The 25822-nt window shown below is 40.2% G+C and overlaps 4 protein-coding genes and 1 long non-coding RNA gene across 8 annotated transcripts in view; 3 read left to right on the forward strand and 2 right to left on the reverse strand.

The window, feature by feature from the left end:
- The first annotated feature begins 276 nt into the window (after window positions 1–276).
- Window positions 277–10383, forward strand: LOC118412478 (UTP--glucose-1-phosphate uridylyltransferase-like). Of its 2 annotated transcripts, none has more exons than XM_035815363.1 (15): window positions 277–389; window positions 666–791; window positions 3410–3517; window positions 3872–4060; window positions 4765–4898; window positions 5360–5428; window positions 5567–5700; window positions 6009–6097; window positions 6397–6465; window positions 6701–6732; window positions 7143–7263; window positions 7596–7674; window positions 7939–8102; window positions 8439–8543; window positions 8839–10383. In XM_035815363.1, the coding sequence occupies exons 1-15, from the start codon at window positions 378–380 to the stop codon at window positions 8944–8946; spliced, it is 1539 nt and encodes a 512-aa protein (XP_035671256.1). In that variant the 5' UTR covers window positions 277–377; the 3' UTR covers window positions 8947–10383. The 2 variants fall into 2 exon arrangements, with proteins under 2 accessions (XP_035671256.1, XP_035671263.1); XM_035815370.1 differs by having other exon boundaries at window positions 7167–7263; window positions 8839–9172.
- A 704-nt stretch (window positions 10384–11087) lies between these two features.
- On the reverse strand, window positions 11088–16104 carry LOC118412698 (platelet-activating factor acetylhydrolase IB subunit beta-like). Its single transcript, XM_035815725.1, has 7 exons — window positions 15981–16104; window positions 14540–14630; window positions 13583–13672; window positions 13300–13416; window positions 12770–12892; window positions 12386–12570; window positions 11088–12118 (listed from the first exon to the last, which is right to left on the reverse strand). The coding sequence occupies exons 2-7, from the start codon at window positions 14609–14611 to the stop codon at window positions 11998–12000; spliced, it is 708 nt and encodes a 235-aa protein (XP_035671618.1). The 5' UTR covers window positions 14612–14630; window positions 15981–16104; the 3' UTR covers window positions 11088–11997.
- A 182-nt stretch (window positions 16105–16286) lies between these two features.
- On the forward strand, window positions 16287–19695 carry LOC118412366 (WD repeat-containing protein 46-like). The gene is made up of 2 exons (XM_035815197.1): window positions 16287–17002; window positions 17619–19695. Exons 1-2 carry the CDS (start codon window positions 16673–16675, stop codon window positions 19080–19082), a joined length of 1794 nt encoding a protein of 597 aa, XP_035671090.1. The 5' UTR covers window positions 16287–16672; the 3' UTR covers window positions 19083–19695.
- Window positions 19696–20660: 965 nt separating this feature from the next.
- LOC118412177 (leucine-zipper-like transcriptional regulator 1) overlaps window positions 20661–25822 on the reverse strand; it is a 19054-nt gene continuing 13892 nt past the window's right edge. For both annotated transcript variants that reach the window (XM_035814902.1, XM_035814895.1), the window contains exons 17-23: window positions 23069–23231; window positions 22765–22894; window positions 22398–22449; window positions 21919–22016; window positions 21622–21727; window positions 21278–21358; window positions 20661–20917 (exon numbers count right to left, since the gene is read on the reverse strand). In XM_035814902.1, the coding sequence (XP_035670795.1) occupies window positions 20786–20917; window positions 21278–21358; window positions 21622–21727; window positions 21919–22016; window positions 22398–22449; window positions 22765–22894; window positions 23069–23231 (762 nt within the window). In that variant the 3' untranslated portion in view covers window positions 20661–20785. The remainder of the gene's footprint in view (window positions 20918–21277; window positions 21359–21621; window positions 21728–21918; window positions 22017–22397; window positions 22450–22764; window positions 22895–23068; window positions 23232–25822) is intronic.
- LOC118412813 overlaps window positions 23303–25822 on the forward strand; it is a 5248-nt gene continuing 2728 nt past the window's right edge. Inside the window, exons 1-2 of one of the 2 annotated variants that reach the window (XR_004830823.1) lie at window positions 23303–24546; window positions 24705–24828. This is a non-coding gene — a long non-coding RNA (uncharacterized LOC118412813). Of the gene's footprint in view, window positions 24547–24704; window positions 24998–25822 lie in introns of those variants that run through there. The other variant, XR_004830822.1, reaches the window with a different exon arrangement.

Here is a 25822-nt window from a genome sequence, read left to right on the forward strand (position 1 = left end):
AATCTGTAACAGAGTGTACTGCCTATGATGTGCAAGGATTGCAGTCATTCCCGGTTATGTGAAAAGACCGTTCCTAAATCAGTAATCCTGACACAAAGAATGCCTAAACAAAGAAAAATAAACAGCTAGAATAGTCCTCAAATACCACTAACAAAGAACGACACCCCCCGAGTATAGCCAAAAATCAATTCCCAAGGGAATGCGTTCGTGGAATTTTCTAAATTCTTTCAAAGCGATCGTAATACTGTAGAAAATGCCTCCGCCCCTGAGGCGTCGCCAAAAAACCTCAGCCAAAATCTGCAGAAATACGTGGCAGACGTGCCCCTCCCACTGCGCATGCCCCGGCCGCGTCCTTCGCTTCACCTTACCCACCGAAGATGGCGGCCGCGGTAAGTTCGCAACTCCTTTTACTGCACGTTTCCCGGCAAATTTGGCATTAATGGCTGAGACGTCTGTACTATCTATTCACCGGGGGTGTGCGATTGTTCTCCTTATCCTTATGTAATAAGTTAATGTGTAACGCTGCCCTGTCGAGTGACCGGGCGTCTGTCCCTTGCCAAAGTCCACTCGAACGATCATCATTGTAAATCAGCGATTGGTTGATCTTTATTGGGCCAGAACAACATGGGTTGATTATTGGGACACACCTCTTGTTTGTTGTACAGACCACGATGCAGTGGGCTCCACACGATTACCAGCTTCTGGCCAAGCAGGACGCATATCGGGCCATGGAGGCGGAGTTGAAGAAGCTGTTTGACACGGCGCCGCAAGATGACCCAGCCAAGAAGGAGGTTTGTTACCCCGCTGTAACTGTAGAGCAGAGCCGCCTGACTCATTCTATCTGGTTGTACAGGTTTTCAACCAAACCTGCTAAAATATACCACTCACCATAAAACATGTAGCTGTTAGATCCTCAAACATGAGGTTTTGTCAATGATTGATGAAATCCCCTTGTTTAGGGATATGGGGAAGGTGATCGGAGATAAAGGTAGGGTTCATCAACCTCCTTGGGTCCATGGTGTCATTTAAATGTCCCAGTAGACTGGTACTGTAAAAATTCATGAAGGGGGCGGTGCTGCCAATGTCATGCCAGCCAGAAACTATGTGTAGGACAGTTCTAAAGAAGAGGAAAATAATTGTGTAGAAATGTGATAGAGGGCACACAGTTTACTCAGAACACCCCACTTATTCCCAGGGGTAACCATCTGTGTGAACATTGCAGGTGGATTAGATTTGCAGCAGCAGCTTATAATTATCTAGACAGAATGATTGAACACCTTCAATTCATAACTTACTGCCAGGGTTAAGCACAGGTCACTCGATCTACTATGGTACTTCATGGTCATGAACTAACTACTACAGGGTGTAGGGTGACACTAGGCGTGTATCGTCACTTCTAGTGAGACGTAGACACATTTTGTTACATATGTTTGGTCAAAGTGAATCCTCTGTGCAGGATGGTTTTGACTCGAGTCACCTCTGATGACCTCTCCAAAGCATCACAGGCATTTACCTTCTCTCCCATATGTGGCACCCATGTACAGTGTTGTATTAGAATCATAGCCAACTTTTCAGTTTGTTCAGAATTTTTTCCCCAAAACAGTGTACAGTAATGTAAAGGCAAAAGATGATCTGCAACCTCAAAATCCAGTCAGCATGTTTGTGCAAAGATCATAGATACAGACAGATTATCCTGTAATCCTATTGCCTTCTAACTGAACAAACTCTGCTGGTCTGTTCTCAATTTTTGATAAATCATCATCACAGCTGCTTTACATTATTGGGGGCCCCAAAGCCCTTTTCCGTAGAGCGTAATCGGCGGTTTTAATTCTACGTACTCCGTAGCGGGACCGTTCGAATTCAACGTAGAGCTTAATCGGTGCATTTTGCGTCGAGCGATATTGGCCCCTTTAATTCAACGTATTACGTAGAAGCTAACCGGATTTTACCGTAAAACGTAATTCATATTAATTTTTCGTCAAGCGTAATCAAAGTTTCATTAAACGTAACTAGTCTACCGGCAAATTTTACCCGCGAAAATGCTGGAAATTGCATTTCAAAGGGTCCAGATTTCAAAATTTCGCCGGACATTCCTTGCTATGACTCAACACTTCGGCACTAGCTGGACACGGTGAAAATATGTTGCGGGAGCGTCGTCCCCCAACTAGTAGAAATCTTTTTTTACCGACCTTAGCTTAGTTAACAAGCAAAATTTGCCCCTTAAATGCAGGAAATGGCATTTCAGAGGGTCGAGATTTCAATTTTTCTCCGGGCGCCGGGCGGCCCTTGCCAAGGCTTGCGACGGCTTGGGCCTCCGGCGCTCACGACTCTCCGGCACTCGTCGCCCTCAAAGACGTTTCTCTGACAGAAATGTCATTACATTGAGCATATGCCTGCCAGCAAAATTTGCCCCTCAAAATGCAGGAAATGGTGTTTCAGAGGGTAAAAATTTCCAAATTTTCCCGTACCTACCTTGCGACAGTTCGACTGTTCGTGCTTTCGGCACTCGAAATCTGAAAATGATGTTTGGGGGCGTTGCCCAGCTCAAAGCTAAAACCATGTGAATTTCTAATTGGATGCTATTTAACTTAGCTTAGTCTGTGAGCAAAATTTGTCCTTCAAAATGCATAAAATGGCGTTTCAGAGGGTCAGGATTTCACAATATTCCCGGGGGAGCATGCCCCCGGACGGCCTAGGATTGTCGCGCCTCCGCTTTCGGTGCTACAAGTGCTGAAAATTACGTCACATGAGAAATTTGCTGTCGCCGCCTTTGGCCAGCAAGACGTCTTTAGAAGTTAAGTTTTAATCTTATTGATGGAATTATCAGTTTTGTCTAGATCTCATCTTCACCTGTTCTGCCGTCGGCGGAGTTCAGCCAAAAGACAATAAAAATTTGCATAATGCATTATGAAATTTCGTAATTTAGCGTAGAGCGTAATAAAGTGTCCATAATTTAGCGTATTACGTAGCCGGCCCTCCCGAATTTAGCGTAGAGCGTTGTCGGTACCCCCCCTTGGGGGCCCTCATTATTAGATTCATTGTTGATAACAGTGCTTCTGATGAACAAAGGAGACTCCTACTTTTATAACAATTTACAACAAATTTGTTTTCACATTTAACTTAAGCAACAAATTCTGTCACATATTCTTGTCTCTGATTGATAGCCTAGTATCCTGTGACCCGAGTACTTTGTAATTTGTGTACATCTATTTAGTCGTCCTGTAATCACCTCACAACTGATGACCTATCTCTAGGCATGTGCATAATCTGATTTGTATTCACAGGAATCTTTACTGTTGTTCAAACAGCCAGGAATTACCCTTGCTATTGACCAGTAGCCATTTATTGTTTTTTTCTTCTTTGTCAATCTGTAAATATATTGTCCTTGTCCTACTTCCATACTGTATAGACACTCCAGAAAGATTTTGAAGGCTTTAAGAAGCTCTTCACAAGATTCCTCCAGGAGAAAAGTCCCCACATCAACTGGGAAAAGATCCAGCCTCTTCGCGAAGGAGCAGTAAGTCTGAATGAGACACTACATGATCATGAAATCTGTACTCTAGGCACATATACAGCATTCATGAAAAATTACACCTTTATCTATGATTTTAGGCAAGATTGGATTTTGTTCAGAGATTAACCATAGGTCTTCTGAAAATGACCTACTTTTAGAAGAACATCTTTAAATAGAATACAATGTATTAACCAGTATACCCAGTAGTTACCTGTAGGGCTAACACAGCAATTTACCCTGGTAGCTTGTCATGCCATAGGCACACTCTGTTAAATGATATCTTGTTAGTAAGAGGAGCCTGACTCTAAGAATTAAGAAGTGATTGTGATGAGATTAAAGGTGTATTCTGTATTGCAGGTGTTACCTTATGCTGACATCAGCCAGAGAGAGCTCACACCTGAGATTTGCTCTAACCTACTGAGCAAACTGGTGGTGCTGAAGCTAAATGGAGGCCTTGGCACCAGCATGGGCTGCAAGGGGCCCAAGAGTCTGATCTCTGTGCGGAGTGGTCTCACATTTCTGGACCTCACTGTGCAGCAGATTGAGGTTTGTACACAGAACTGGTGTAGGGCTTGCTGCTGTATGTAATGTAATATACTTACTTACTTTACTTACTTAATGTAACATAGATAGAAGAAAAAGTATGATGTATACTTCTTGTCCCTAGCACAGAATACCCTGGTTCAATCTTGGGAAGAACATCTCGGTTGAGGCTGCACTTATGTCTTTCAGAAGGCGCACAAAATGGGGGTCCCGTGTTTAATGTAGTGCCTCAAGCACATTAAAGGGGAAGGGCTAGCAACCACTTCCTGTGAAAATGTAGCCTGCTACAGAAACAGCAAGGAAACTTATCTATTCATTCATCTTGCTGCCCACTAGGCACCTTTTGTCCACAACACTTCTTGTTCACTTTGAATGATGAATAATCGCTATGATGTTTTTAAAGCAGTCCTTGTTTCTACGATTGTTATACAGGATCCATGCATGCATGGTAAATAGACTGTCATCAGGACATTGTTTTCATTGCTGGCCTTTTTGCAATTAGATTGAAAAATGGGGTTAGTTCATAGCACCTGTGTGACAGTGGTGACTGGTAAAAGTTATTCTCTCCAAGTTGTTCCAAGCCAGTCTGAAAATCATGTTGATATAGCTGGGAGTTGATGAAAAGCATCAAACATTACAGACTCTATATTTCCAGAGTGCTATTTTCATCCACTTGTCCAATGTCTTATTTATCTACCTCCGTGTAGGACCTGAACCGGAGATACAACAGTGAAGTGCCTTTGGTTCTCATGAACTCCTTCAATACTGATGAAGATACTGAGAAGATCCTGAGAAAGTACAAGTCATGTCAAGTTAAGATATTCACCTTCAACCAGAGCAGGTAGTCATCAGTCTTCACATCCTTCCTCATGGTGTACAGTTATATCCTCAAGTCAAAGATTTTATGATAGAAAAGGAATGATGATGAATGATGGAACTGTAATTTTGTAATAATGATAAGGAACTTTCATGACATGTAGAACTTTGTAGCCTGAGTGTGTCATCCTATTTAGTTTTCCCAGGGCTTTCATCCTCTCCCTTCACTGAGAGTATGCGAGCCCTGTAAACTAATTTGGATGACACGTAGACTAGAATTTTTTGGCACTGAACACGATGTAAGCAATTGTACCAACCTGCCCATATCAGGTAATAGGATTTCAGGTGGATTTCAACTGTACATGACATAAATTTGACTTCATCAATATGTTGTTACTGGTATGGTATACTGTGGGAATTCTATGCTTCACATTTTCTTATAAACTGATCCCATTTTTAAAATGTTGTTTGTTTGTACATGACCAGGTATCCCAGAATAAACAAGGAGTCTCTGCTTCCCATCGCAACAGATGTGTCTGACTCCAACCTGGAAGCGTAAGTATTGGGGGTTTGTTCTTCTGCTGTGTTTTCGGGCAGGAATATACATATGATGGTTAATCGAATCAAGCCAGTCAGATAGTATCTGTATCTTCTTGATGGAACTGCAATGCTGACGTCTGCCCCTCCCCACAGGTGGTATCCCCCAGGGCATGGGGACACCTACAAGGCTTTTGCAGAGTCTGGTCTCTTGGAACAGTTCATTAAGGAAGGCAAGGAATTTGTCTTTGTTTCCAACATCGACAACCTAGGAGCAACTGTGGACTTCAGTATCCTTACCATTGTATCGTGTTCTTATTTCTTATGCCGTTAACATGAGTAGCCATGCCTCTTGTCCTGTGCTTTGTACAGTTTACAGCCTTTGTTTACTTGAGAGTTATTGCTTGTGGACTAATGCAGTCTGTTTGTGTATATGTGAGGTGCCCTCCCTGCCAAAGGAAATTGAATTACTCACTGTTGCCACAACATTTCAAATCAAAACATCCTTTTGTATAAGTATATGTATATCTAGTAAGTACAGGGGAAAGTCTATGTAATATAGTTAGTAGAATTGCCAGTTATGACCTTAACTGAAAAGGCATCTTAAACCACATGGTGAACCCGCCAAATGGCCCCATGAGTGAATATGTCATGGAAGTGACTGACAAGACACGAGCTGATGTCAAGGTAATGTTACATCCATGCATTTCGTGCCTTAGTATTGATGACTGTGAGAAAGTACCGATATAAGCATATTATAGTGATCCGCCAGCATTGCAGCTATCCCTTTATGCTAGGGGTAAACTCAATTGATGCAGTTGTAACAATATAAGATTGGCTGAATGTGTAAAATTTGTAAAATTTGCACATTGTATTTGTAAAAGGTGACAAGATCAATGGAGAAATTTGTTGGTACATGTACTGCAATGTATTTGTTTAAAGTTTCACTTAGTTTAACATTGCAACTCAATATCTTATTCATACAGGGAGGTACATTGGTCGGATATGAGGACAAGCTTCGTCTGCTGGAGATTGCACAAGTGCACAAGGATCACGTAAATATATTTTCTTTTGTGTGATTGGGAGAAAGAGCTGATGTATTTCATTCAAGATAGAATAATAGCCCAACTGCTTTGATAGCAATGTTAATGACAAAGCTGTGATGCACTTCACCCAGGTACATGTGTCTTGCTTGAAGTCCCATTGAAAACACCGTATATTAGGGATGTCAGATATAAGATCAGCTACCTTGTATTTTTGGACACATGTGTTTTTTTTTTTCTGATACAGGTCGATGAATTCAAGTCGGTGACAAAGTTTAAGTAAGTGTCTTTTTCATTCTTGTAGCAGCAAATGTTTGCAAAGTTGATGTATTCACTAACTGTTAATCGTAAAATGCTCTTCTCCAGATAGATAGGTTGATTGTGAAGTACTGTACATTGTGTTTGTGCATAAAAGACTGCAGAGCAGTTTCCCTTGTAAAGCTAGGGGCTTAATTGAAGCCAGAGTTATGGAGATAGGATTACCCACTCACAACCTGTACAACACCGACTGATGCTGACTACACTTTTTGTCTGGAACATGGTAAAGATTTGGGATTTATGAATTATATTTTCGTGATTTATATCTATATCTTTTATAAATTTTTTCAATTGATTTTGTGTCTGCATGTCTGTTATCTAATGCTGAATATAAACTGTAGCTATTTTGGATTTTGCTGAATTTTCTCCAGTAAAGACAGCAAATTTTTCTGCAGATTTTTCAACACGAATAACTTGTGGATGAAGCTTTCTGCCATGAAACGCCTTGTAGACAAGAATGAACTTGACATGGAGGTCATTGTCAACAACAAGGTCAGTTATACATGTACCATCATTCACTGCATAGAATTTTGATACCTCAACTCAGTAAACCTAATTACCCTTTGTGCAGACCATGCTTACATTTCACTACTGCTGACTGGTTATTGTTTTGCCAATTCCAGCCATCTTAATGCTATATCACTGAAAAGTTAATTGCTATATTAGCTAGGATTGGATGTGGGGTAATAACTAGAGGTGATTTCAGCAAGGAGCGTGCAGGTGTATGTCATTTGTTACCATCTCCCGGATTTCCTTGTGAAGAGCATTTTGTTCCGTATAAAATTTCTAAAGTTTCAAATGACAAACAGCACACTTGTTTTCAGACACTTGGTGACGGGCTGGGTGTCATCCAGCTGGAGACGGCTGTGGGGGCTGCCATCAAGAACTTTGACAATGCCATTGGTAAGTCAACCAGCTCTTTATGAGAACAAATGTACAATATACCTTTCTTTACAAATTACATGCTGTAATATGATGTTGCATGCAAAATATCATTGGAAAGTCTCCCCTCTATATGTTCTGTTAGTGTTTTCTTCCTAAAAAGCTTTGGTCATAGCTGAAGCTGTTGTTAAACTGTTGTCATGGTGTTAAAACTCTCATCATTTAAGAAATATAGCGTTTTTGTAATAATTTTCTCCCCTTTTATGTTTCTCATTCTACTTTTAGGAGTTAATGTGCCTCGGAGTAGGTTCCTGCCCGTGAAGAAGACGTCAGACTTGCTGCTGGTGATGTCTAATCTCTACGACATGGACAATGGCTTCTTAGACATGAGTGCCAAGAGACAGTTCAAAACTGTTCCTTTAGTAAAATTGGGGTCACACTTTGAAAAGGTGAGTTTTCTCTCTGATGTATGTGATCTGTAGCTATATGTGTAGCTGGCACAAATGTGTGCATGCAATCAAAAGTGCACAAAAGATTGGTGCATGAATATGTGCAGGAATGATATACTGTAGCTACCATTGTCCTGATTCTTTTTCAAATTGCCTGCACTTAAAAAGCCCCGTCCTCGCTACAACTGCTGGAGGTGCAAATGTCTTAAAATCGGAAACTTTGGAATTTATAAATCTCTACAGATGAAAATGATGATAGGTGGTCACAAGGACTAATATTCTGTGCACTACACATAAAGACATACAGGGAAATTATTTTTGTTGTGCTGGTTTCAGGTTCAGGAGTTCCTGCGACGTTTTGAGAACATCCCAGACATGTTGGAGTTGGATCACCTGACAGTCTCAGGAGACGTCACCTTTGGAAAAGACGTGTCCTTGAAGGTTTCACTCATGTCCTTACTAGTGCATGTCATCACTTCTCACATACATAGTGTTATTGCCTTTGATCAAAGTTTCTTTTGATGCTTTGGCTATCAGTGAAATGTTAGTGAGTACTAGTATTTGTTTCACCTGACAGTTTTCTAACGTGGTAGACACTGTAAGAAATGAGTTTTATTTGAAATTCCCAATACCAGTTACTGAGATGTAGTCATATTGTTGATGGTTTATGTAAAGCCAAAACAAAATGCGATTTGTTGGTTATGCTTTTTCTTGATTTGACATTTTTCTTCTTTAGGGTACAGTAATCATCGTTGCTGAGCATGGGAACCGAATCAACATCCCTCCTGGTGCAGTACTGGAGAACAAGATTGTGTCTGGCAATCTCCGCATCCTGGACCACTAGAGCCCACCTTGTGTGGTGGACCATGAGATGTAGCTCCTGCTGTACACATCCCTTGTAGACCACAGCCTATGTAGACCATTATCACAAGACACAAAGCAACTGTTTGACAAGACTTAGCTGTTCAGCGAAACCTTGGTAGATAAGTTTACAGTGTTGTTGTTTGCAGTGATAGTTCATCCCTATTTGACAAGAAGAAAGCCATGTAACCCATGAGTCATGACAAGTTTAACAGACTGTTCTATATGATAACAACAAGGTTCTATTTAATAAGTGCAAAATAACAGTTCTGTTTCATAAGATGAACAGATTCTTTACTGTGCCAGTAAAAACTGCTTGAACAAAGGCTAAAAGTCATCTTACCAGGTATGCTGTACTGGGAGTTAGAACTCCATGTTGTGGACCAGTGTAGCCAGCCTTCTTCTGTGCTTCCATGAGGCAATGCCGTATTAAGTACAATCAATATTATAACAGAGTTATACTATTAGATGGATGGTAGACCTCATAGCTGTGATTTAATCTTAACTGTATATTAGTGAATCACTTTTCCTTCTGTCAACATAGTTGGCAATAATAAGGCTTTCAAATTGTGTTAGGCATTATTTTTAAAATTTTAAGTGATTTTCTTTCAATATATGTACTTTTACATATTAATTCCTGTTTGATGTAATAATCTATGAAAGACTTGCCAACGTAAAGTGCAGATAAGAGAAATAACACAACTGCATATATAGAATATTAGATGCTCTGAAAAAAGCTACAGAAAAGTAGATTCAAGTTTGGCTGCTTCAAATTGTGTAATGATGTCCCCATGACATGCAGTTTTCTTCAAGCTTTTGTTACCTGAAAGAATTTTACTGGACAACACTTTTTTTTCTTTATACAATACTGTTGTTGATTGAATTCAGCATGATAGCAAGCCAATATCAAGAGACTTGACTTTTAGACTTAACGCTAGTTCACCTTAATCCGTGGGTATTTAGAGATTTCAGATCAATGACGTGGTTTTCAAATCAACATTTTCAAAATATTACAATGTGAAACTACGTTCCATCGAGTTTAATGATCCCAAAATACCCTATTCTTATATACAACGGAAAAAGGTTACCCTACGGATAAAGGTCAGCTGACGTTACTTGAAGCCCCATGTTGAGGTGAAAATAATTTATGGCCAAATATGAGATTGACAAGCTTCTAGTGTTAATATGCTGCGAGATTAAACTATCACATTGAGTCCTAATCAAAATAAAAATTGATTATCAAGTTTGAGCAAAGCTATTAGATAAAAGACAGTTGAAAGTATGTTGCATGGGCCCATGTGGTACTGTCAATTTGTTTTAAGGATTCAACTTGTTTTGTAAGTCTGACAAATTATAGTCATATCAATTATGGGAAAGATAAAATATTACAATAAAGGTAGAAATGATATTCTTTGCAAAATACTGTTCAGGTGTCATCAATAGAAGGGATGTCTTAAGATGTCCATTTCTAGCCATTGGATGTTTTATATTATATTATAAATATATTCTGCCTTCAGTGTATACATGTACCAGGCATCTCCTCCCCATGGTCTGATACTGTAACCATCAGTGAGTTTTAACAATTGAAATTATCAACATGACAACAAGACTTCAAGCTTGGAGGAGCTGTTCCTTCAGTTTTTGGTTCACACGAACAAGGCCAAATTAGATTTTGAATCTTACCAACATGAAAATATGTTTCCAACATATGAAGCCAAGCATTATTTGTTTTAGGTCATAACCTCCAATGGATGATGGTACTGTGCTAGACGAAGTGGAAGTCTCTATGTTTTGCCTTCAGGTACCATATATACAAGAGTTTGTCCACAGACATATTCACACAGACAATAGTATATAATACCTTGCAATGCTCAGTAATTGTACCAGAATGTTGAGGATTCATTAATGGGCCATATATATTTAACTGTAGTACCAGATGATGGTGGATGTGCTTGTCTATGGCCTGGTTAAATCACACTCATAACAGCCTGCACAACTTCAGCCAGCAACAGGGAGGGCCTGGACAGCAGTGTTTGTGTTATGCAGACTGATTGTGACAGATCATCTAAGACCCAAGTAAGTGACACTGTTCTACTTCATACAGAAGAGACTTGCAAACAGTGAATAATTGGTGAATTCTGTCATTTCTCTTGTTTATTTATTAGTCGACAAATACAGTGATATCTACACAAGTAACATTTCTTATATTGAAGATGAACACTAAGGTTTTCCAGACGTGACAGAAGGTAGTTACATGTATATCTGCTGCTGTAATTTGAAACCTCTTGTTCTGCTGAATGTCATTCACCATACAGATTCAGTAATAAAACTAAAAGTAGGCTACATTGTCATGACATAATGTCTCGGATAGTAGTATTGTAAATATTCAGCTTTAAAGACTGATTAGGAAAAGTGCAATGATGTAGTTTTTGGTATAATGTAATACCTCAAAGCCCTACATGTACTCTTTTGACAAAAGTAATTGTGTACTAGTCAGAGCATTTAGTTGTTCTTATACAGTTCATACCGAGGGTGTACTTCTACAGATAACCTCTACTGTAGTTTGCTACATACATCATCATAAACAGCAACAGCAGTAAGTTCCAAATGCTTTGTGCAAAGCTTTCACCTGTGGTTGTCCATACTTTAAGGTGATATTTTCAAAGGCATTGCTACATCAGTATCACATATTTTTCTTCACATGTATTTTTGTGATTTGAACCTGAAAATCAATACCAGTAATACCAATTAGAATAAGTGTGCTTTTATGGTGGGCTGTGTTGTAAAATAAAAATGACAGAGTAATTCTCGTGTTATATAAAATACAAGACGATATAAGTAGATATAATAGTATCCCTGCTTTTGCTATACTGTGTCTTAAGCTTCCCCTGACAAAGGAAGGATACGTTATAAATACAAGTTAGTGAGGCCCATCACCCACTAAGCCCATATCTGTGACTTGTGGACTTTAGCTTTCCCATCTTTCCACAGTGAGATGAAATGATCATCATAAGAGAAACAATCCTGGGTATCATCAGTCCGGAGTCTCCACTAAGTTGTCTGCAGCATCCATCGCCAGTGCAGTTGCATCTTGCATTTTTAAGATCTCAGCCAAGGCACAATATAGGGGTTCACAGAACTTGGCATAACCAGAACTGAAAGGAGAAGAAAATCATGTTTACTGTGTAAATGTACTTAAAACTTGGCTTTCAATTTTCTTCTGTAATAAAACAGGCTTATTCTGCTCTATTCTGTCTGAACACAAAGCTTGCTATACATGTGTGGTGTAATATACTTCCTGAACAAAAGCTCTTGGCTTAGAGCTAACTTACCTACTTGGCTGAGAGCACATAACACAAATGTTTGCACAACCTGTGCTGACAGAAGATGTCCTTGTGACTGTGTGCACACATACAGCTTACCTGGTCAGGTGCAGATAGTCGTACATGTCGTTGTGGTTGATGGTCCCATCTGACTGCAGGAGGCCCTGACACACATCCACCAACTGTACACTGGGGAAAGACTGGAGAAGGGAGGCGATTCTTTGGTTCACCTCCTCATTCTTCACACGTAGGGGGTTGGGCTGGTGCCCCCGTGGTGGTATAGTCTGCATAAACATACAACGCCAATAAAGCAAACATGACCTGCTTAATAAACTACTTAATAAGCCTTCGATGAAACAAAGTTTGAATTACAATGGACTTTCATATGGTAATAGTACTAATACATTTTGAAAACTGGTGCTTCATTGTAAATCACAAATGAACCACTATGAATAATGATATATCACAAATAACTTTATTCACCAAAACCAAAATCTTGGCCTGTGGTTGTTGTTGTACGATGGTCCTCACGCAGGCCTCAATGCCCCCAGCAACCTGCTCTGCTGTGTGGCCATGATTGTTAGTCCCCGCAAGAAACACCACAGCCTGAGGATAAGACAGGAAGTACACATGAATACAAATGCTGTACCAATATGCCAAACTGTGGAATGCCATTAGCTCTCAAGCTTTATTATGGTAGCTACATGTATGAACATAACTGTGATCCAAGCTCTGAAACTCACTGCATTAAAATGATTTAAATGTTATAACTTACATAAAGCTTTTTGTTCAATAGATCATAAAAGAAGGCAAGTTTTTGCCTTGACCTCATTGACAGATTTCCCTTCTCTTCCATTTCATATTTCATTCTATTATTTTGTTCATGTACTCCTTTCATACGCTAATGATGAAAAATTAATCATTTACCCATCCCTAGATTTTTACTTTCACCACTGTTTCACCACAAGCTTTATTGTAGCACTGTGTAGAGATGACATGAAAGATAACCTGACCTTTGGTGCAATATTTTTCAGTTCACCGTTCTGTAGCCTCCAGAGAACATGTTGAGTGGCGTCTCCGCCGCAGGCAAAGTTAAGGCAGTGCATTGGTTCAAATTTCTCCGTCCATATCTGTGGACCAACATGTTCCCAGATATATGTGAAATTGGCAATTGAACATGTTACCAGATATGTGACATCAAGGACTGCTTTATCCAACTTTCCATCTCACTGCAATAAAAGCTAAGACATGTATTACTATAACATAGGGCTGACTTACTAGGTAACTAGTCTTTACCTGTGTATGTGCCAGCTGCAGTATAAGGGAATCACCCACAAACAAAACCTCAGGTTCCTTCTCGTGAGCCTCTCTCACATAGTGCTCATGCTGAAGAGTAAAACAACAGTCATATCAAACTTTTACTGTATACTGCTATCAGGCTGAAAGTTGTCTTATTTTCTGTAAATACACTAACGATATACACTTCCATCCTTGACTGATGCTTTCAAGTCAACCAGTTTATCAGAACAGACCAATAACAGTAATGACATAACATCAATTTATGCTCCAATATACATGTGATGCCCAACCACAAGATGATCGCTAGGTTACTTAAGAAAGCACATACATTGTTACTGCCTTAAAAAATAATTTTTTTTAATGCTTCTGAGGTTTTTCAACTTACGCAGCTTATCAAATAATGCCATCACTCTTCGTGTAACGTTAATGTTATTAGTAGTAGTAATAGCCTTTATTGCACATTCATGCCCTATCGGGCTAAGTACAGGCATATTGATACAAAGGGTAGTAATACAGTAGACATGGTTTCTAATACTAATCTAAAACATAGATTCTAAATCTAGTCTAATACATTTGTTCGACTTCTTCTCGTTTCTTAGTAATGTTAAATATGTAGCTAGAGATGTGTTGGTATAATATCGTCTGATCAAAACTCATAAGAAAAATGAATTTTTCAACACTAGACAAATATTCAAAGCGAGGGAACTTTCCTATAATATAGCTAAAAAGAATACTTCTATCGTTACTATATAAACTACAATCTAATAAAAAGTGGGTTTCATCTTCGACCTTGTTCAGGTTACAGAACTGACAAATTCTTTGCTCCAGAGGTGTGCGGTTGTGCCTCCCTGATTCAACACGGAGTTTGTGGCAGCTAATTCGTAGTTTGGTGATAATAGATCTTTGACGTTTGTTCGGAATTAGTAATCTATGTCAGGAAATGTCCCTACATACCATATCCATCCATCGTCTATCCCCCTGTACATCCTCCACTGGGACAGGGGTGGCAGCTGGGTTTGTTGTCATGTCAAGACTTCACACACACCTGTATGAAAACAGTTTTTCGTACTTAATTGTTGCAAGTTCAAAAAGTTAAGTTATCACTCAGCACACTTTGGGTACCTACTGGCTGCAAAATACACCCGATATTAAAGGTCCATAATGTAGAAATTTGGCACCAAAATTTCAAATGTTCTGAACTTAAAAATCACCAGTCAGATTGACATTTGTAACTTATTTCCAACATATCTGCGTCATTTTATCACATTTCTAGCGCTAATTAACAAAGCCAAAGTAAGCCACAACCAAATTCATTTACTTCCAGGTAGCCTACCGGAAGTAAGTCGGCCGAAGATTTCCGAATCGACCGTTGCGGTCGCAGATCCTAGGAGCTTCGCGGGGACTTTCAACAAACTTCAATAACGATTCGAGCGAACCACCGAACGCGTTCTAAAGCGCACTTTGGTTCGTCGGAGAGTTGGATAAAATGGCGGACAACTCAAGCGGCGGAGGGAAGTGTGCATATTTCAAGACATCATCACCTCACAACAAAGTCGTATCAATACGTTGTAAATATTGCTGTGCAGTGAAATAAGGTAGACTCAACTCATAATGTAGAAAAATGGCCGAAAACAGTAACTTTACATTTTATATTATGTCCCTTTATTTTATAAAAACCCATCTGGGCATTATTAGGCAAATTCCCAAAAAATGGTTGATAGAAGACTGTTTACTTCTCAGGGGCCTTTACATTTGACATATTACCAACAATTCCTGTTGCCGCACTTTCATAGTCCAATGTGTGAATAGGATTATTGCTTATTCAGTTTCTTTGGATAAGAAAAATGCTAAGAAATGATTATGAATAAGGCAAAATAAGATAATCTAATACACTCAATATGTCGAGAGTTTTTGTTTTTCTTCAAAATTTTGAATCTACTCCAATAAGACCTGAGATGTACGGTATTCATTCCCTTCTGTGGCACTTATGAGTGACACGAATGTCAGTTGTTGATACTTCTGATAAAAGCTCCTTGCTTCAAGCTTTCCTTGCTGCATGTTCCTTGCCGAAAATTAAACGATATCCCCTAAGTGTTGTGACTGAATTGCGACACCTTAACTTTAAATCAGTTGTACTTTAACTTATACAGCCGCAGATAGTTTCCTGTCTCGATTTCTGGAGCTGATCGCCCATGGCCATGTATTTATCCATAAAACCCCTCCCTTCTTCCCCTTCGATTTTCCACCCACCCACACCCACCGATCGTCCCAGGCCGCTATATTTTCACAAATGACAGCTATGTGTGTGTGTAGCTAACCATAGGACAGGTCATTAGACGAAATATTAAAGTGACAACGAAGAACTTTGAAGCAGAGAGACGAGAGTGGAACCTACCTGTGACTTGCTGCACGCAAGAAGCTTTGTGACTTACTTAAGAGTACAACAAAACGTAAGGTATGAGAAAGGAAGTGAATCTTAATCAAATAACAGTTATATTCTCTCAAATCTATTAGTACATTACAAAAAACATTTCTGTATATCTAAGTGCTACAATAGTTTAGTTTATGTCTTTAAAAAGAGTTGTGGCAGAATATCAGTACATTATTGGCGTTAGCGTTCGGTTTTCGCGGACTGACTTCATGATTTGTATCGCACAGGAGTTCTGAGGTGATACATGCGAGCAGCTGGCATCAGCTATAACTCATCGTCACTCGATGGAGACTGGAGAGGCATATATTCTTAACTAATGTTAAAATTCAAATGGTAACATCACACTGCTAATGATGATGGAGCAAAATAAGTGGAAAAGTTGCGGAGCTCCTTGGAACATTGGTGGGAGATTACCATTGTAGGTCAGAGTTCAGATATGCAGCTGGGACGGGTGCGAGGTCTTGTCCCCAACTTCTTACAGTTTCTTTTCGTTTATCCGCTTGCTGATATTGCTACATCAAGTGGTTTGATGGAAAGCAGCTGCTAACGACATTTAGCAAATTTTCTTAACCTCTCTGCCCCTACAACAGTTCAGATAAGGCCTAACTACCACAGTTTTTACACTGTCTCGACAACCACGTGTGCAAGTTAGGAACATGGCTGACGACGAGGACACGACTGGATTTGCTAAGCTGAAAGGGAGTAAACAGACTAAAAGGGCTCCGAGATATTTTGATGAAAGTAGTGTTAAAGCGTCTACCAGCGACAAGCACGAGACTAACAAGCCTTTAGAGAGGAAGTCTGAAGATAAGAAGAAGAAATCTGGCAAGAAAAGGGCGTCTGCGCCAGACAGTGACCATGTGGACCGTAAACGTGGGAAGGAGACCTGGGACTCAGACGAGGAGAAGGACCCGTTTCCGGGCGAAGCACCTATCAAGGAAGAGGCCCTGGCACGGTACACAAGGGGAGAAGGCAACAAAATCAAGGTCAGTGCTTTGGAAGAGCTGTAGGCTTTTCTGACTCTAACTTAGTCTAAGGCACTGCCATCCTCTACTGAAGATGGTATACAGGACTAATTGATTTTTTCAAGATCTACTTTTGTATATAGAATACAACACAGTCCTTGTAACCTAAGGTACCAGACTGACCTGTGATGTGGAATTCACCTTGATGTATTTCAGTTGTCTTACGCACCCAAGAAAACACACAAACCATGCGAAATGTGCTAGAAGTTGAGAAAATTTGGTGTCATCAAACAACAGATTATCACACTTCACAGCATCAGTTCCACCATTCAAATCAGGGATGTTCGTATTTTTAGCAGCGGCACACTTGGCACACACAAAGCATATTGAAACTACTAGTATTCTATGGAGGCCACAAGTAGAAGCCTGTGTGATGACCCAAAATCACCAGGTCCATAACATCTGTATCAAACCATTATCATGGCCCAGGTATGACAATAATGTAATGATCTTTATATGCACCAGAGAAACCTAACAAAGTTGATAAGGAATGTTTTTAAATCAAAGAAGTTTGTGGTAGAATATCTGTGTTATTGTTGATGATCAAGTAAGTGTGCATTTGTTTGATTTCTTTCAGATCCGAGCTAAAACTGCTGGACCAAAGCTGGAGCGGAAAACAATGGAGAAGAAGTTCCACCTAGCAGCTCAACAGGCAGCCAGAGCAGAGCTGTTGCTGGGTGAGGATCATGGTTACCTGGAAGCATCAGATGATGAAGATACAAGTCAGCTGTCACAGACAGACATAGCAGATGCAGTGGATATCAGTGCAGCACAGAAGCACTTTGACCTGAAGCTGGACAAATTTGGTCCCTACAGGATGAACTACACACGGAATGGGCGGTTCCTGGTCATTGCAGGAAGAAGGGGTCACGTGGCAGCCTTGGATTGGATGAGTAAGAAACTTCTGTGTGAGATCAATGTGATGGAGGGGGTGCATGATGTGAAGTGGTTGCATGTGGAGACCATGTTTGCGGTGGCCCAGCAGAGGTGGACATACATCTACGACCATCAGGGAGTTGAACTACACTGTCTTAAGAAATTCAACAATGTTCTTAAGATGGAATTTCTCCCCTACCACTTCCTCCTTGCAACAGCTAGCTCCACTGGTTTCCTGCAGTACTTGGATGTGTCCCTTGGGAAAGAATTAGCTGCCTTCAATGTGAAACAGGGCTGCTTGAATGTCATGACCCAAAATCCACAGAATGCAGTCGTTCACCTTGGTCATGCCAATGGCACCGTTACACTATGGAGTCCCAACGTCAAGGAGCCACTCGCCAAACTGTTGAGTCATGTCACTGCAGTACGTTCCATTGCCGTGGACAAGACAGGGACCTATATGGCTACGTCCGGGCAGGACCGTTACATGAAGGTCTTTGACATCCGTGCCTTGAAACCGCTGCAGGTTTACCGCATGTCTGCCGGGGCTGGACAGCTGGCCTTCAGTCAGACAGGGTTGGTTGCAGCTGCTCTTGGAAATGTGGTAGAGGTGTACAAGGACTGCTGCAGCAATGTAGCCGAAAAGCCTTACCTCACCCATCGTCTGCGCAACAATATAACAGGTCTGCAGTTCTGTCCATACGAGGACGTTCTGGGCGTCGGCCACCAAGATGGATTCACAAGTCTTCTCATCCCCGGTGCAGGTGAGGCAAACTTTGATGCCTTCGAGAACAACCCTTACCAGACAAAGAAACAACGTAGAGACTACGAAGTGAAGATGTTACTGGAGAAGATCCAGCCAGAGATGATCGGACTTGATCCAGGTGGAGTAGGACAGGTCAGTCAGCTCACAGCTCAGGAAGTGGAGAAAAGGGAGCAGGAAGCCATTCAGAAGAAGTTCGAGCCTGCCAAGAAAAAGAAGGGCAGGAGCAAGTCCCTAAAGACAGTACAAAGAACAAAGGGTGTAGAGGAGGAGTGGAGAAGGATGAAAGTGAGACAGAAGATGAGGGAGGAAGAAGAGAAACGAAAGAAACAACAGAAAGATCACAAAAAGAAGGACAAGTGGGGCTCAGCTTTGGATCGTTTTCAAAAAAAAGAAAACTGACTCAAATGTATGGAATGATTGTCATGATCATTTTCAGTAAAGCACCATCAGTAAAGCTCATATATCTGACTACAAATGTAATGTTGACTTGTAATGCTGTCTCTCAATACTTATAACACTAATTAACAGACGGCAAAAACAAAGAACTCCCTGGTAAATATTCAAGAGGACAGTAGTGATTTGAAGTAATGTTGAATTTCGTTTTTTGATATTGAAAGTAATCCAAAATTCCTGTAGGTACCAAGATGATCTTTGTTGGTTATATTTTGATATTGAAATCAATGTATAGATTTAAGATTTAGGATTTCCAATTGTATCTGGGGATATGGCAGTGAAAGAACTTTACATGTTGAAGTCATCATGTAATTTTATATATATAATACTATGGGCTGTAGATCTAACTAGTAATAAATGTGTTCCATGTTAGGACCGTGTTAGATTGGTTATATCCCACTGCCACTTTTTTCATATAATTTCTGGCAGTAGTTTACTAGTTACATGTAGTTAGATTTAGACAACTACCAGTAGAAAAATCAAATGATGCTACCTGGATCAGGGGACAAGGTGCGCTGTATCCCGTAACTTGAGAATTAATAACAGATTGGAAATACAAGTTGTTGTTGACAGCCTCTTTATTGCCCAGTTAGAACTGTCCTGATCATAACTTTTCTGCCATCTTCAGTTACTGATACATTTATGTTAAATAAAAGTAAATACAAATACTCAAATAATGTTGAACAATGTAAACAAGAATGCATAAAGTTATTACACAGAATGTGGACACATTGAGAATTCTATACAGACAACACATATTTTCCTCATTCCTATCCACTGCTTGGATATATTTTCATGTTATGTTCATTTCTGCAGCAATGTTTCTTAAGACTATGGTTTAAGACATATGCAAAATAGATACTGTGAGCTGAGATGAATTATGAGCATGAGCATATATTAATACATAGAAATAATGAATATGTTAGTGATATATACATGACCTTTTTTGTATAACAGTTCTGGAATGATTGAAAATTAGGAACTCAATGCATTAGTGCAATGTTAATATTCATGGAATAACTTGCTCAACTTAAAGCATTTAGATACATGAATACAAAAATGTACACACACAAGTTAATATACAATACTCTCAAGGGCTTTGTCTACTCTCAAGTAGGACAACCCATAATGGTAATACTTCAATATTACATATATGTACATACACTACATATAGAGTTCTATGACATTATTACCTTCAACAAATGGTTTTAACCTTTTTGAGTGTCATAAATTTTCATCAAATTGCATCACTTGATTTTCTCTACCCAAATAACACACGTACCTCTAAGTATAAGTTCGTAGTTAACTGGGCTATTGTAGCATTGTGTAAAGTCCTGATTTGCATGGTTTATGCACATCAGGTCTTCATTTGCCTATCTGATATCAATATTCCTGTTTTTCAGTTATGCATGTCACATAGTTTTAGAGTACTATCGGAATGCAGCAGATTTATAGAAGTTTTATGCAAATTAGATCCTGGTATCAATCTCAATTATATTAATCTATATCAACCAAAAATTATGACGACCTGTCTCTTTATTCTCTTTCTTTGTTTTCCCACAAACACACATACATACATATGTACAAATCACCATGTTCCATCCATAGCTTCTCAAGTTATGCTGGCAATATAACCCTAACAAGATTAATCATGAGTCCTGTACAGTCATATGAGCCATGTCTTGGCAGGCCTGGGACTCTCCCATGTGGTCTGCCAGTGCAGTTAAGATGTCTAGGAGTAGGTCACGATTCAGGGACCGCACTTTGGGGAGTCTGGCCACCTGGAATGAGAAATATTGCTATGTCACAAAATGTCGTGTATGCTGTGTTATTCATACATGTATTGCACATTACAGTATTACTGATACTGTGATAGCAGTCGTTATGACACTACAAGATAAAAAAATATTTTGCAAAATTGTGTTTCACACCCTTGAACTGAAGAAACAAAAAGAGTGAAATAGGTTAGCCTTAGCCTGCTTAAATCAAGCTTCTATACAGCTGCGGGAGGGGCCAGTTACTACCTGGACAGCAAAGATTGTGTTACACAGATTAGGTTAGGCTCTGATCAGCAAAACATCTAATACATGTATACAGAGACACAAACATTCTTGTCAACTACTTGAACCAAATTGAAATACCTTTGGGAAATGTTCCACAATTATTCTCAGTGCATGTCTCTTCATATCTGATGCTCCCACACGGTCAGCTGCTTCCAAAATCTGTGTCATGTTCAAACATAACAGAAAATCAGCTCTTAGTCCATAAATTGAACCTATAACTTTTGATTCTTTTGATAACTTCACTTGAATACAATAGTCTTTTTAAGGGACTAACTGGTAATCTTGAATTGTGCAAAATGTTGCCATAAAAAATCTGAACCACAAATTACAGCACATAACGTTAGCCCTCATAGGAATGACCAGCAGATGTAATACACTCTGGACAAACTAAATGTTATGAAGTACATTCCACATCTGATCACCTGGACAACATTCTTGACAGACACATTCATCTCCAGGTTGTGCTTACAGTAGGCCTGTAGTCTGTTGTTGGAGAAGCCATAAAAGTATGGAGCTGAAAACAAGTAGCTGGGCAAATGGTTAAGGGCATTTTGAGCCATGTTGGTAATCTGTTTAGGGTATCTAGCTCTGTGTTTATATCTATAAAACAGGACAAAAAAGACACCTTTTGTCTACTTGTGGCATCATTTCCTTAACATCTATTTTATTGTTTAAACTTTATAGCCTAATCCTTTTTGCCTGAGGAGTTGGTAGGATACAGAGAATCTTCAGGAGGCATGGTGATGTCCCCATAGTAGATGTAGCGTAGCAGCGATTCAAAGGCTTGGGTTGAAGGAATCATTTCACCTATGGAGATCTATAAATGACAAACAGCAAAATAAAAGGATCAAATGATTTTCATTGTATACAAAGTAACAGTAGTATGTTGAGTAAGGACTACAACTTGAATGTCAGTGTAATATGTCAATTGTGTTGGTTGGATTTATCGTTCATATATCATTGTCCAGTACATGAAAGTGTTCAGTGCTTGACAACTGTCTAATATATGAGCTGTCATCTTTATGTAGATGTCATCATTTTCAAAGGTCATGTGGAAGCTTAATATCAATATTTCATTAGTCATTCAAACATGCCTGCCAATCCTAAGGTTAACAAAATGCTTTTCAACTCCCTGAGGTAAAAAATAGAAATTATGCATTTCCTTTTGAAGTATACAAACATTGATAGGTTTACTCACAGTGACCTCTCTATCTTCAGGCATAAAGGAGCGGAACATGGCCTCAAAGTAACTGTGTACAAAAGTATAAATATCATGACTTGTGCATCAAATATCAGCATTTTATTGGCAGTAAACGTAACAAATAAATCTGTGAATAGCTTTTCAAGTTAGGTTCTATAAACTATTTTTTCTACATCATATTAGAAGGATCTAGTTTTTAAAGGAACATTTTGCAGTGTTCTTATCAAAGTAATGTTGTGTGGCATCTTGCATAATGATACATTTTGTATACTGAAATACAACTACAATGGCACCTTGTGGGTTGGGAATGTTTGAGCGATTTAGCATGCATTAAAAAAATGTAAATTTTTTCACAGCACAGTACCTGCTTCTTGCTGCCAGAATAGACTTGTGAGCTGGGAATGGGACACCATCTAACAGCAGGGTGATGTCACAAAACTCCTGACCAATCCCACTCTTCAGAAACCATTCTATGTCCTGTTCCAGGGTGTTGGCTGTGGGACAAAATGTAGGCAAAAATCTACATTACAGCCAACAGTACTGGTACTTCTGTGACAAGAAAAATGTCAATAACTTATAAAACATATCCACATCATTTCCTTTGAATGCTCACCACAATAGAGTAGAGAAAGATTTCAAGCATTACTGAAGACATACGACATGCCTACCTATGCCTCCAGTGTTGGATTCTGGCAGAGGTTGGATGGGGTTTGAGGACTGTTTTCGTCTGATGATCTCCACCATGAGGGGCTGGGGCACAGTCTCAAACTCTGTACTCATCACAATCTGGTTGTAGTGACTCTCTCGTACAATGAAGTTCAGACATAATTCCTAAGTAACAAAGAGAAAAATCTGTGTGTTTCTTCCAAGTGTTGGTCAGTTGACAAATCAAGTCAATATCTTTCCTGCGCTGTGATTGGCGATGCCTATATTAGGCGAAGACCCAATCCCATATAAAGGCAGGATAGACTATTCACATGCAGTTTGACGGACTCCTCCCCACAGCCGGTTCGTCGACGCCATGGCTACGGAAACACAGAAGATCCACAGAAAGACCGCCAGCAGGTTTTCGGGGTGTAGAAGAGAGACCGAGTATTTACCTCGTTTGCGTTTACATGGAGTATAGAATTCGAAGATTGCCCTTTTAGTGTCATGAGGATTTCGTATTTTATTGTGCTTTGTGAAACTGCGAGAAGTTGTTGCTGCGTAGGGACGAATGTGAGTTGTCTGCGTTTTGCACGTGTATCGCTCTTTGTCATGCTGAGGTCCGTTCTTCTCACAGACACTGGCGTGCCGGGCATTGTGTATGGGTTATGGAAGAAAGCATGCCTCACTGCGAGAATAGACGCTTATTTTGGGCGTTTGTTAGACATCACAGGTATATGCAGTACTGTCTGGCAGAACGTCGACGGAGAAGGCAAGTGACACCGCCGGCACGGCCGACCCCAGCATGACTGACGCAGCAGCCTTGTGAATGAGCCGGACGTTCCATAGCAGAGCACCAGTAACACTGTTTTTGACAGTGAGACTCACCAGGACAAGTCTGCGATATCTACGACCTTCTGGGAACGGGTAGGGAAACTTGCCGACAACAGAAAAGATAGAGTAGTTTCCTACGGGCGTAGGATTTACAAGCCAAGCAGGTACGCAAGGTTTTGAGCTCGCCGCCATTTTTGGCGTCTTGTGGAATTTTCCATTTTGATTTGTCTTCCTACGTTGGCTGTTTTTCTAGTGGATCCCTCGGCTGTTTTCTTTCTTGTTCCTTCATGGTTTTATTTTCCTGTTTTCCCCTTTTGTATGATTTTGGTGTGTTTTGTTGGTCAGCAACTATTCTGTCGTTCATTTCGTTTAGTGACTCGTAATTTGCATATGTTTGCGCATCGCACATGTTTCGCGTGCGCAGGTGTGAGTGATTCTATTTGGTAAAATAGACTTGGTATAATTAATTTTGTGTTGTCTCATTTGAGTTAGGTATGTTGATACAGCTGAGCCACCGCTAGGGCTGCCGTTTACCCCGTCTTTTCGCCATAGGAGCCTTTGTGAAGCGGTACAACGTTGTTCCAGTTTCCGCACGCTCGGAGCAGCGCCCGACCTTTTTTATCAAGAAAGAGTCGGAGGCTTCAACTTATCACTGGTAGCTCTATGGGTGAGTTACGTTCTTTGAAAGGCTTTAGACAGTATTTGGTATAGTTTTTTGTCTGCCTATCACGTTTGTTGTTGTTGTGGAAGGAGTCGAACGTATTGCCTTATTTTACGTATTTTCCTTTGTTTTTTTCTGTATATTTGCTTTGTTTAATTTTGAAGTTAGGTTCGGCGATTCTGGGCATTGCATTTTGTGGACCAGCCAGCATTCAACAACCCGAAAAGCTGAGGGACCAGGCCTCAAGACGCTCGGACAGCTGTCAACCACTGCGGCAGTTTTCCTAAGGTGTGTCCTATATCTCAGCTAGAGGTTGTTATCTTGTTGCTCGTCAGGTCGGCAGACAACCTCGAGTTTGTAGCGAGATTTCAGGTGATTTGATTTTTGTTTTTTTTTTTTCTGAGCCGATTTGCTTTTTCTTGGGTTTCTCGCTTGACAGGTTCTTGGACAACCCTAGGTAGAAAAAAAAAAGTGTTTGCAGTTTTTTGTCTGGTTGGTGTCATGCAATAGTTTGTTGGACAATTGAACTGTTGGACAGTTTTTGTTTGCTGTTGTCGTACGACATGCTTTAAACAACCCCAGAGAGATAACAAGACTGCTGGAAAGTTTTGTTGTTGTTGTCATGCGACAGGTTGTTGGACAACCCCAGGTAAGTAACAAGACTGTTGGACAGTTTTGTTTGTAGTTGTCATGCGACAGGTTGTTGGACAACCCCAGGTAAGTAACAAGACTGTTGGACAGTTTTGTTTGTAGTTGTCATGCGACAGGTTGTTGGACAACCCCAGGTAAGTAACAAGACTGTTGGACAGTTTTGTTTGTAGTTGTCATGCGACAGGTTGTTGGACAACCCCAGGTAAGTAACAAGACTATTGGATAGTTTTGTTTGTGGATGGACGACGGGTTGTGGGATAGCACCAGGCAGGTAACAGGACTGTTGGACAGTTTTGTTTGTTGATGTACGACAGGTTGTGGGACAACACCAGGCAAGTAACAAGACTGTTGGACAGTTTGATTTGTTGATGTACGACAGGCTGTGGGACTGCACCAGGCAAGTAACAGGACTGTTGGACAGTTTGGTTTGTTGATGTACGACAGGCTGTGGGACGGCACCAGGCAAGTAACAGGACTGTTGGACAGTTTGATTTGTTGATGTACGACAGGCTGTGGGACAGCACCAGACAAGTAACAAGACTGTTGGACAGTTTGATTTGTTGATGTACGACAGGCTGTGGGACGGCACCCGGCAAGTAACAGGACTGTTGGACAGTTTGATTCGTTGATG

The sequence above is a fragment of the Branchiostoma floridae genome, chromosome 1 (assembly GCF_000003815.2).
Source record: "Branchiostoma floridae strain S238N-H82 chromosome 1, Bfl_VNyyK, whole genome shotgun sequence".
Classification (NCBI taxonomy): domain Eukaryota; kingdom Metazoa; phylum Chordata; class Leptocardii; order Amphioxiformes; family Branchiostomatidae; genus Branchiostoma; species Branchiostoma floridae.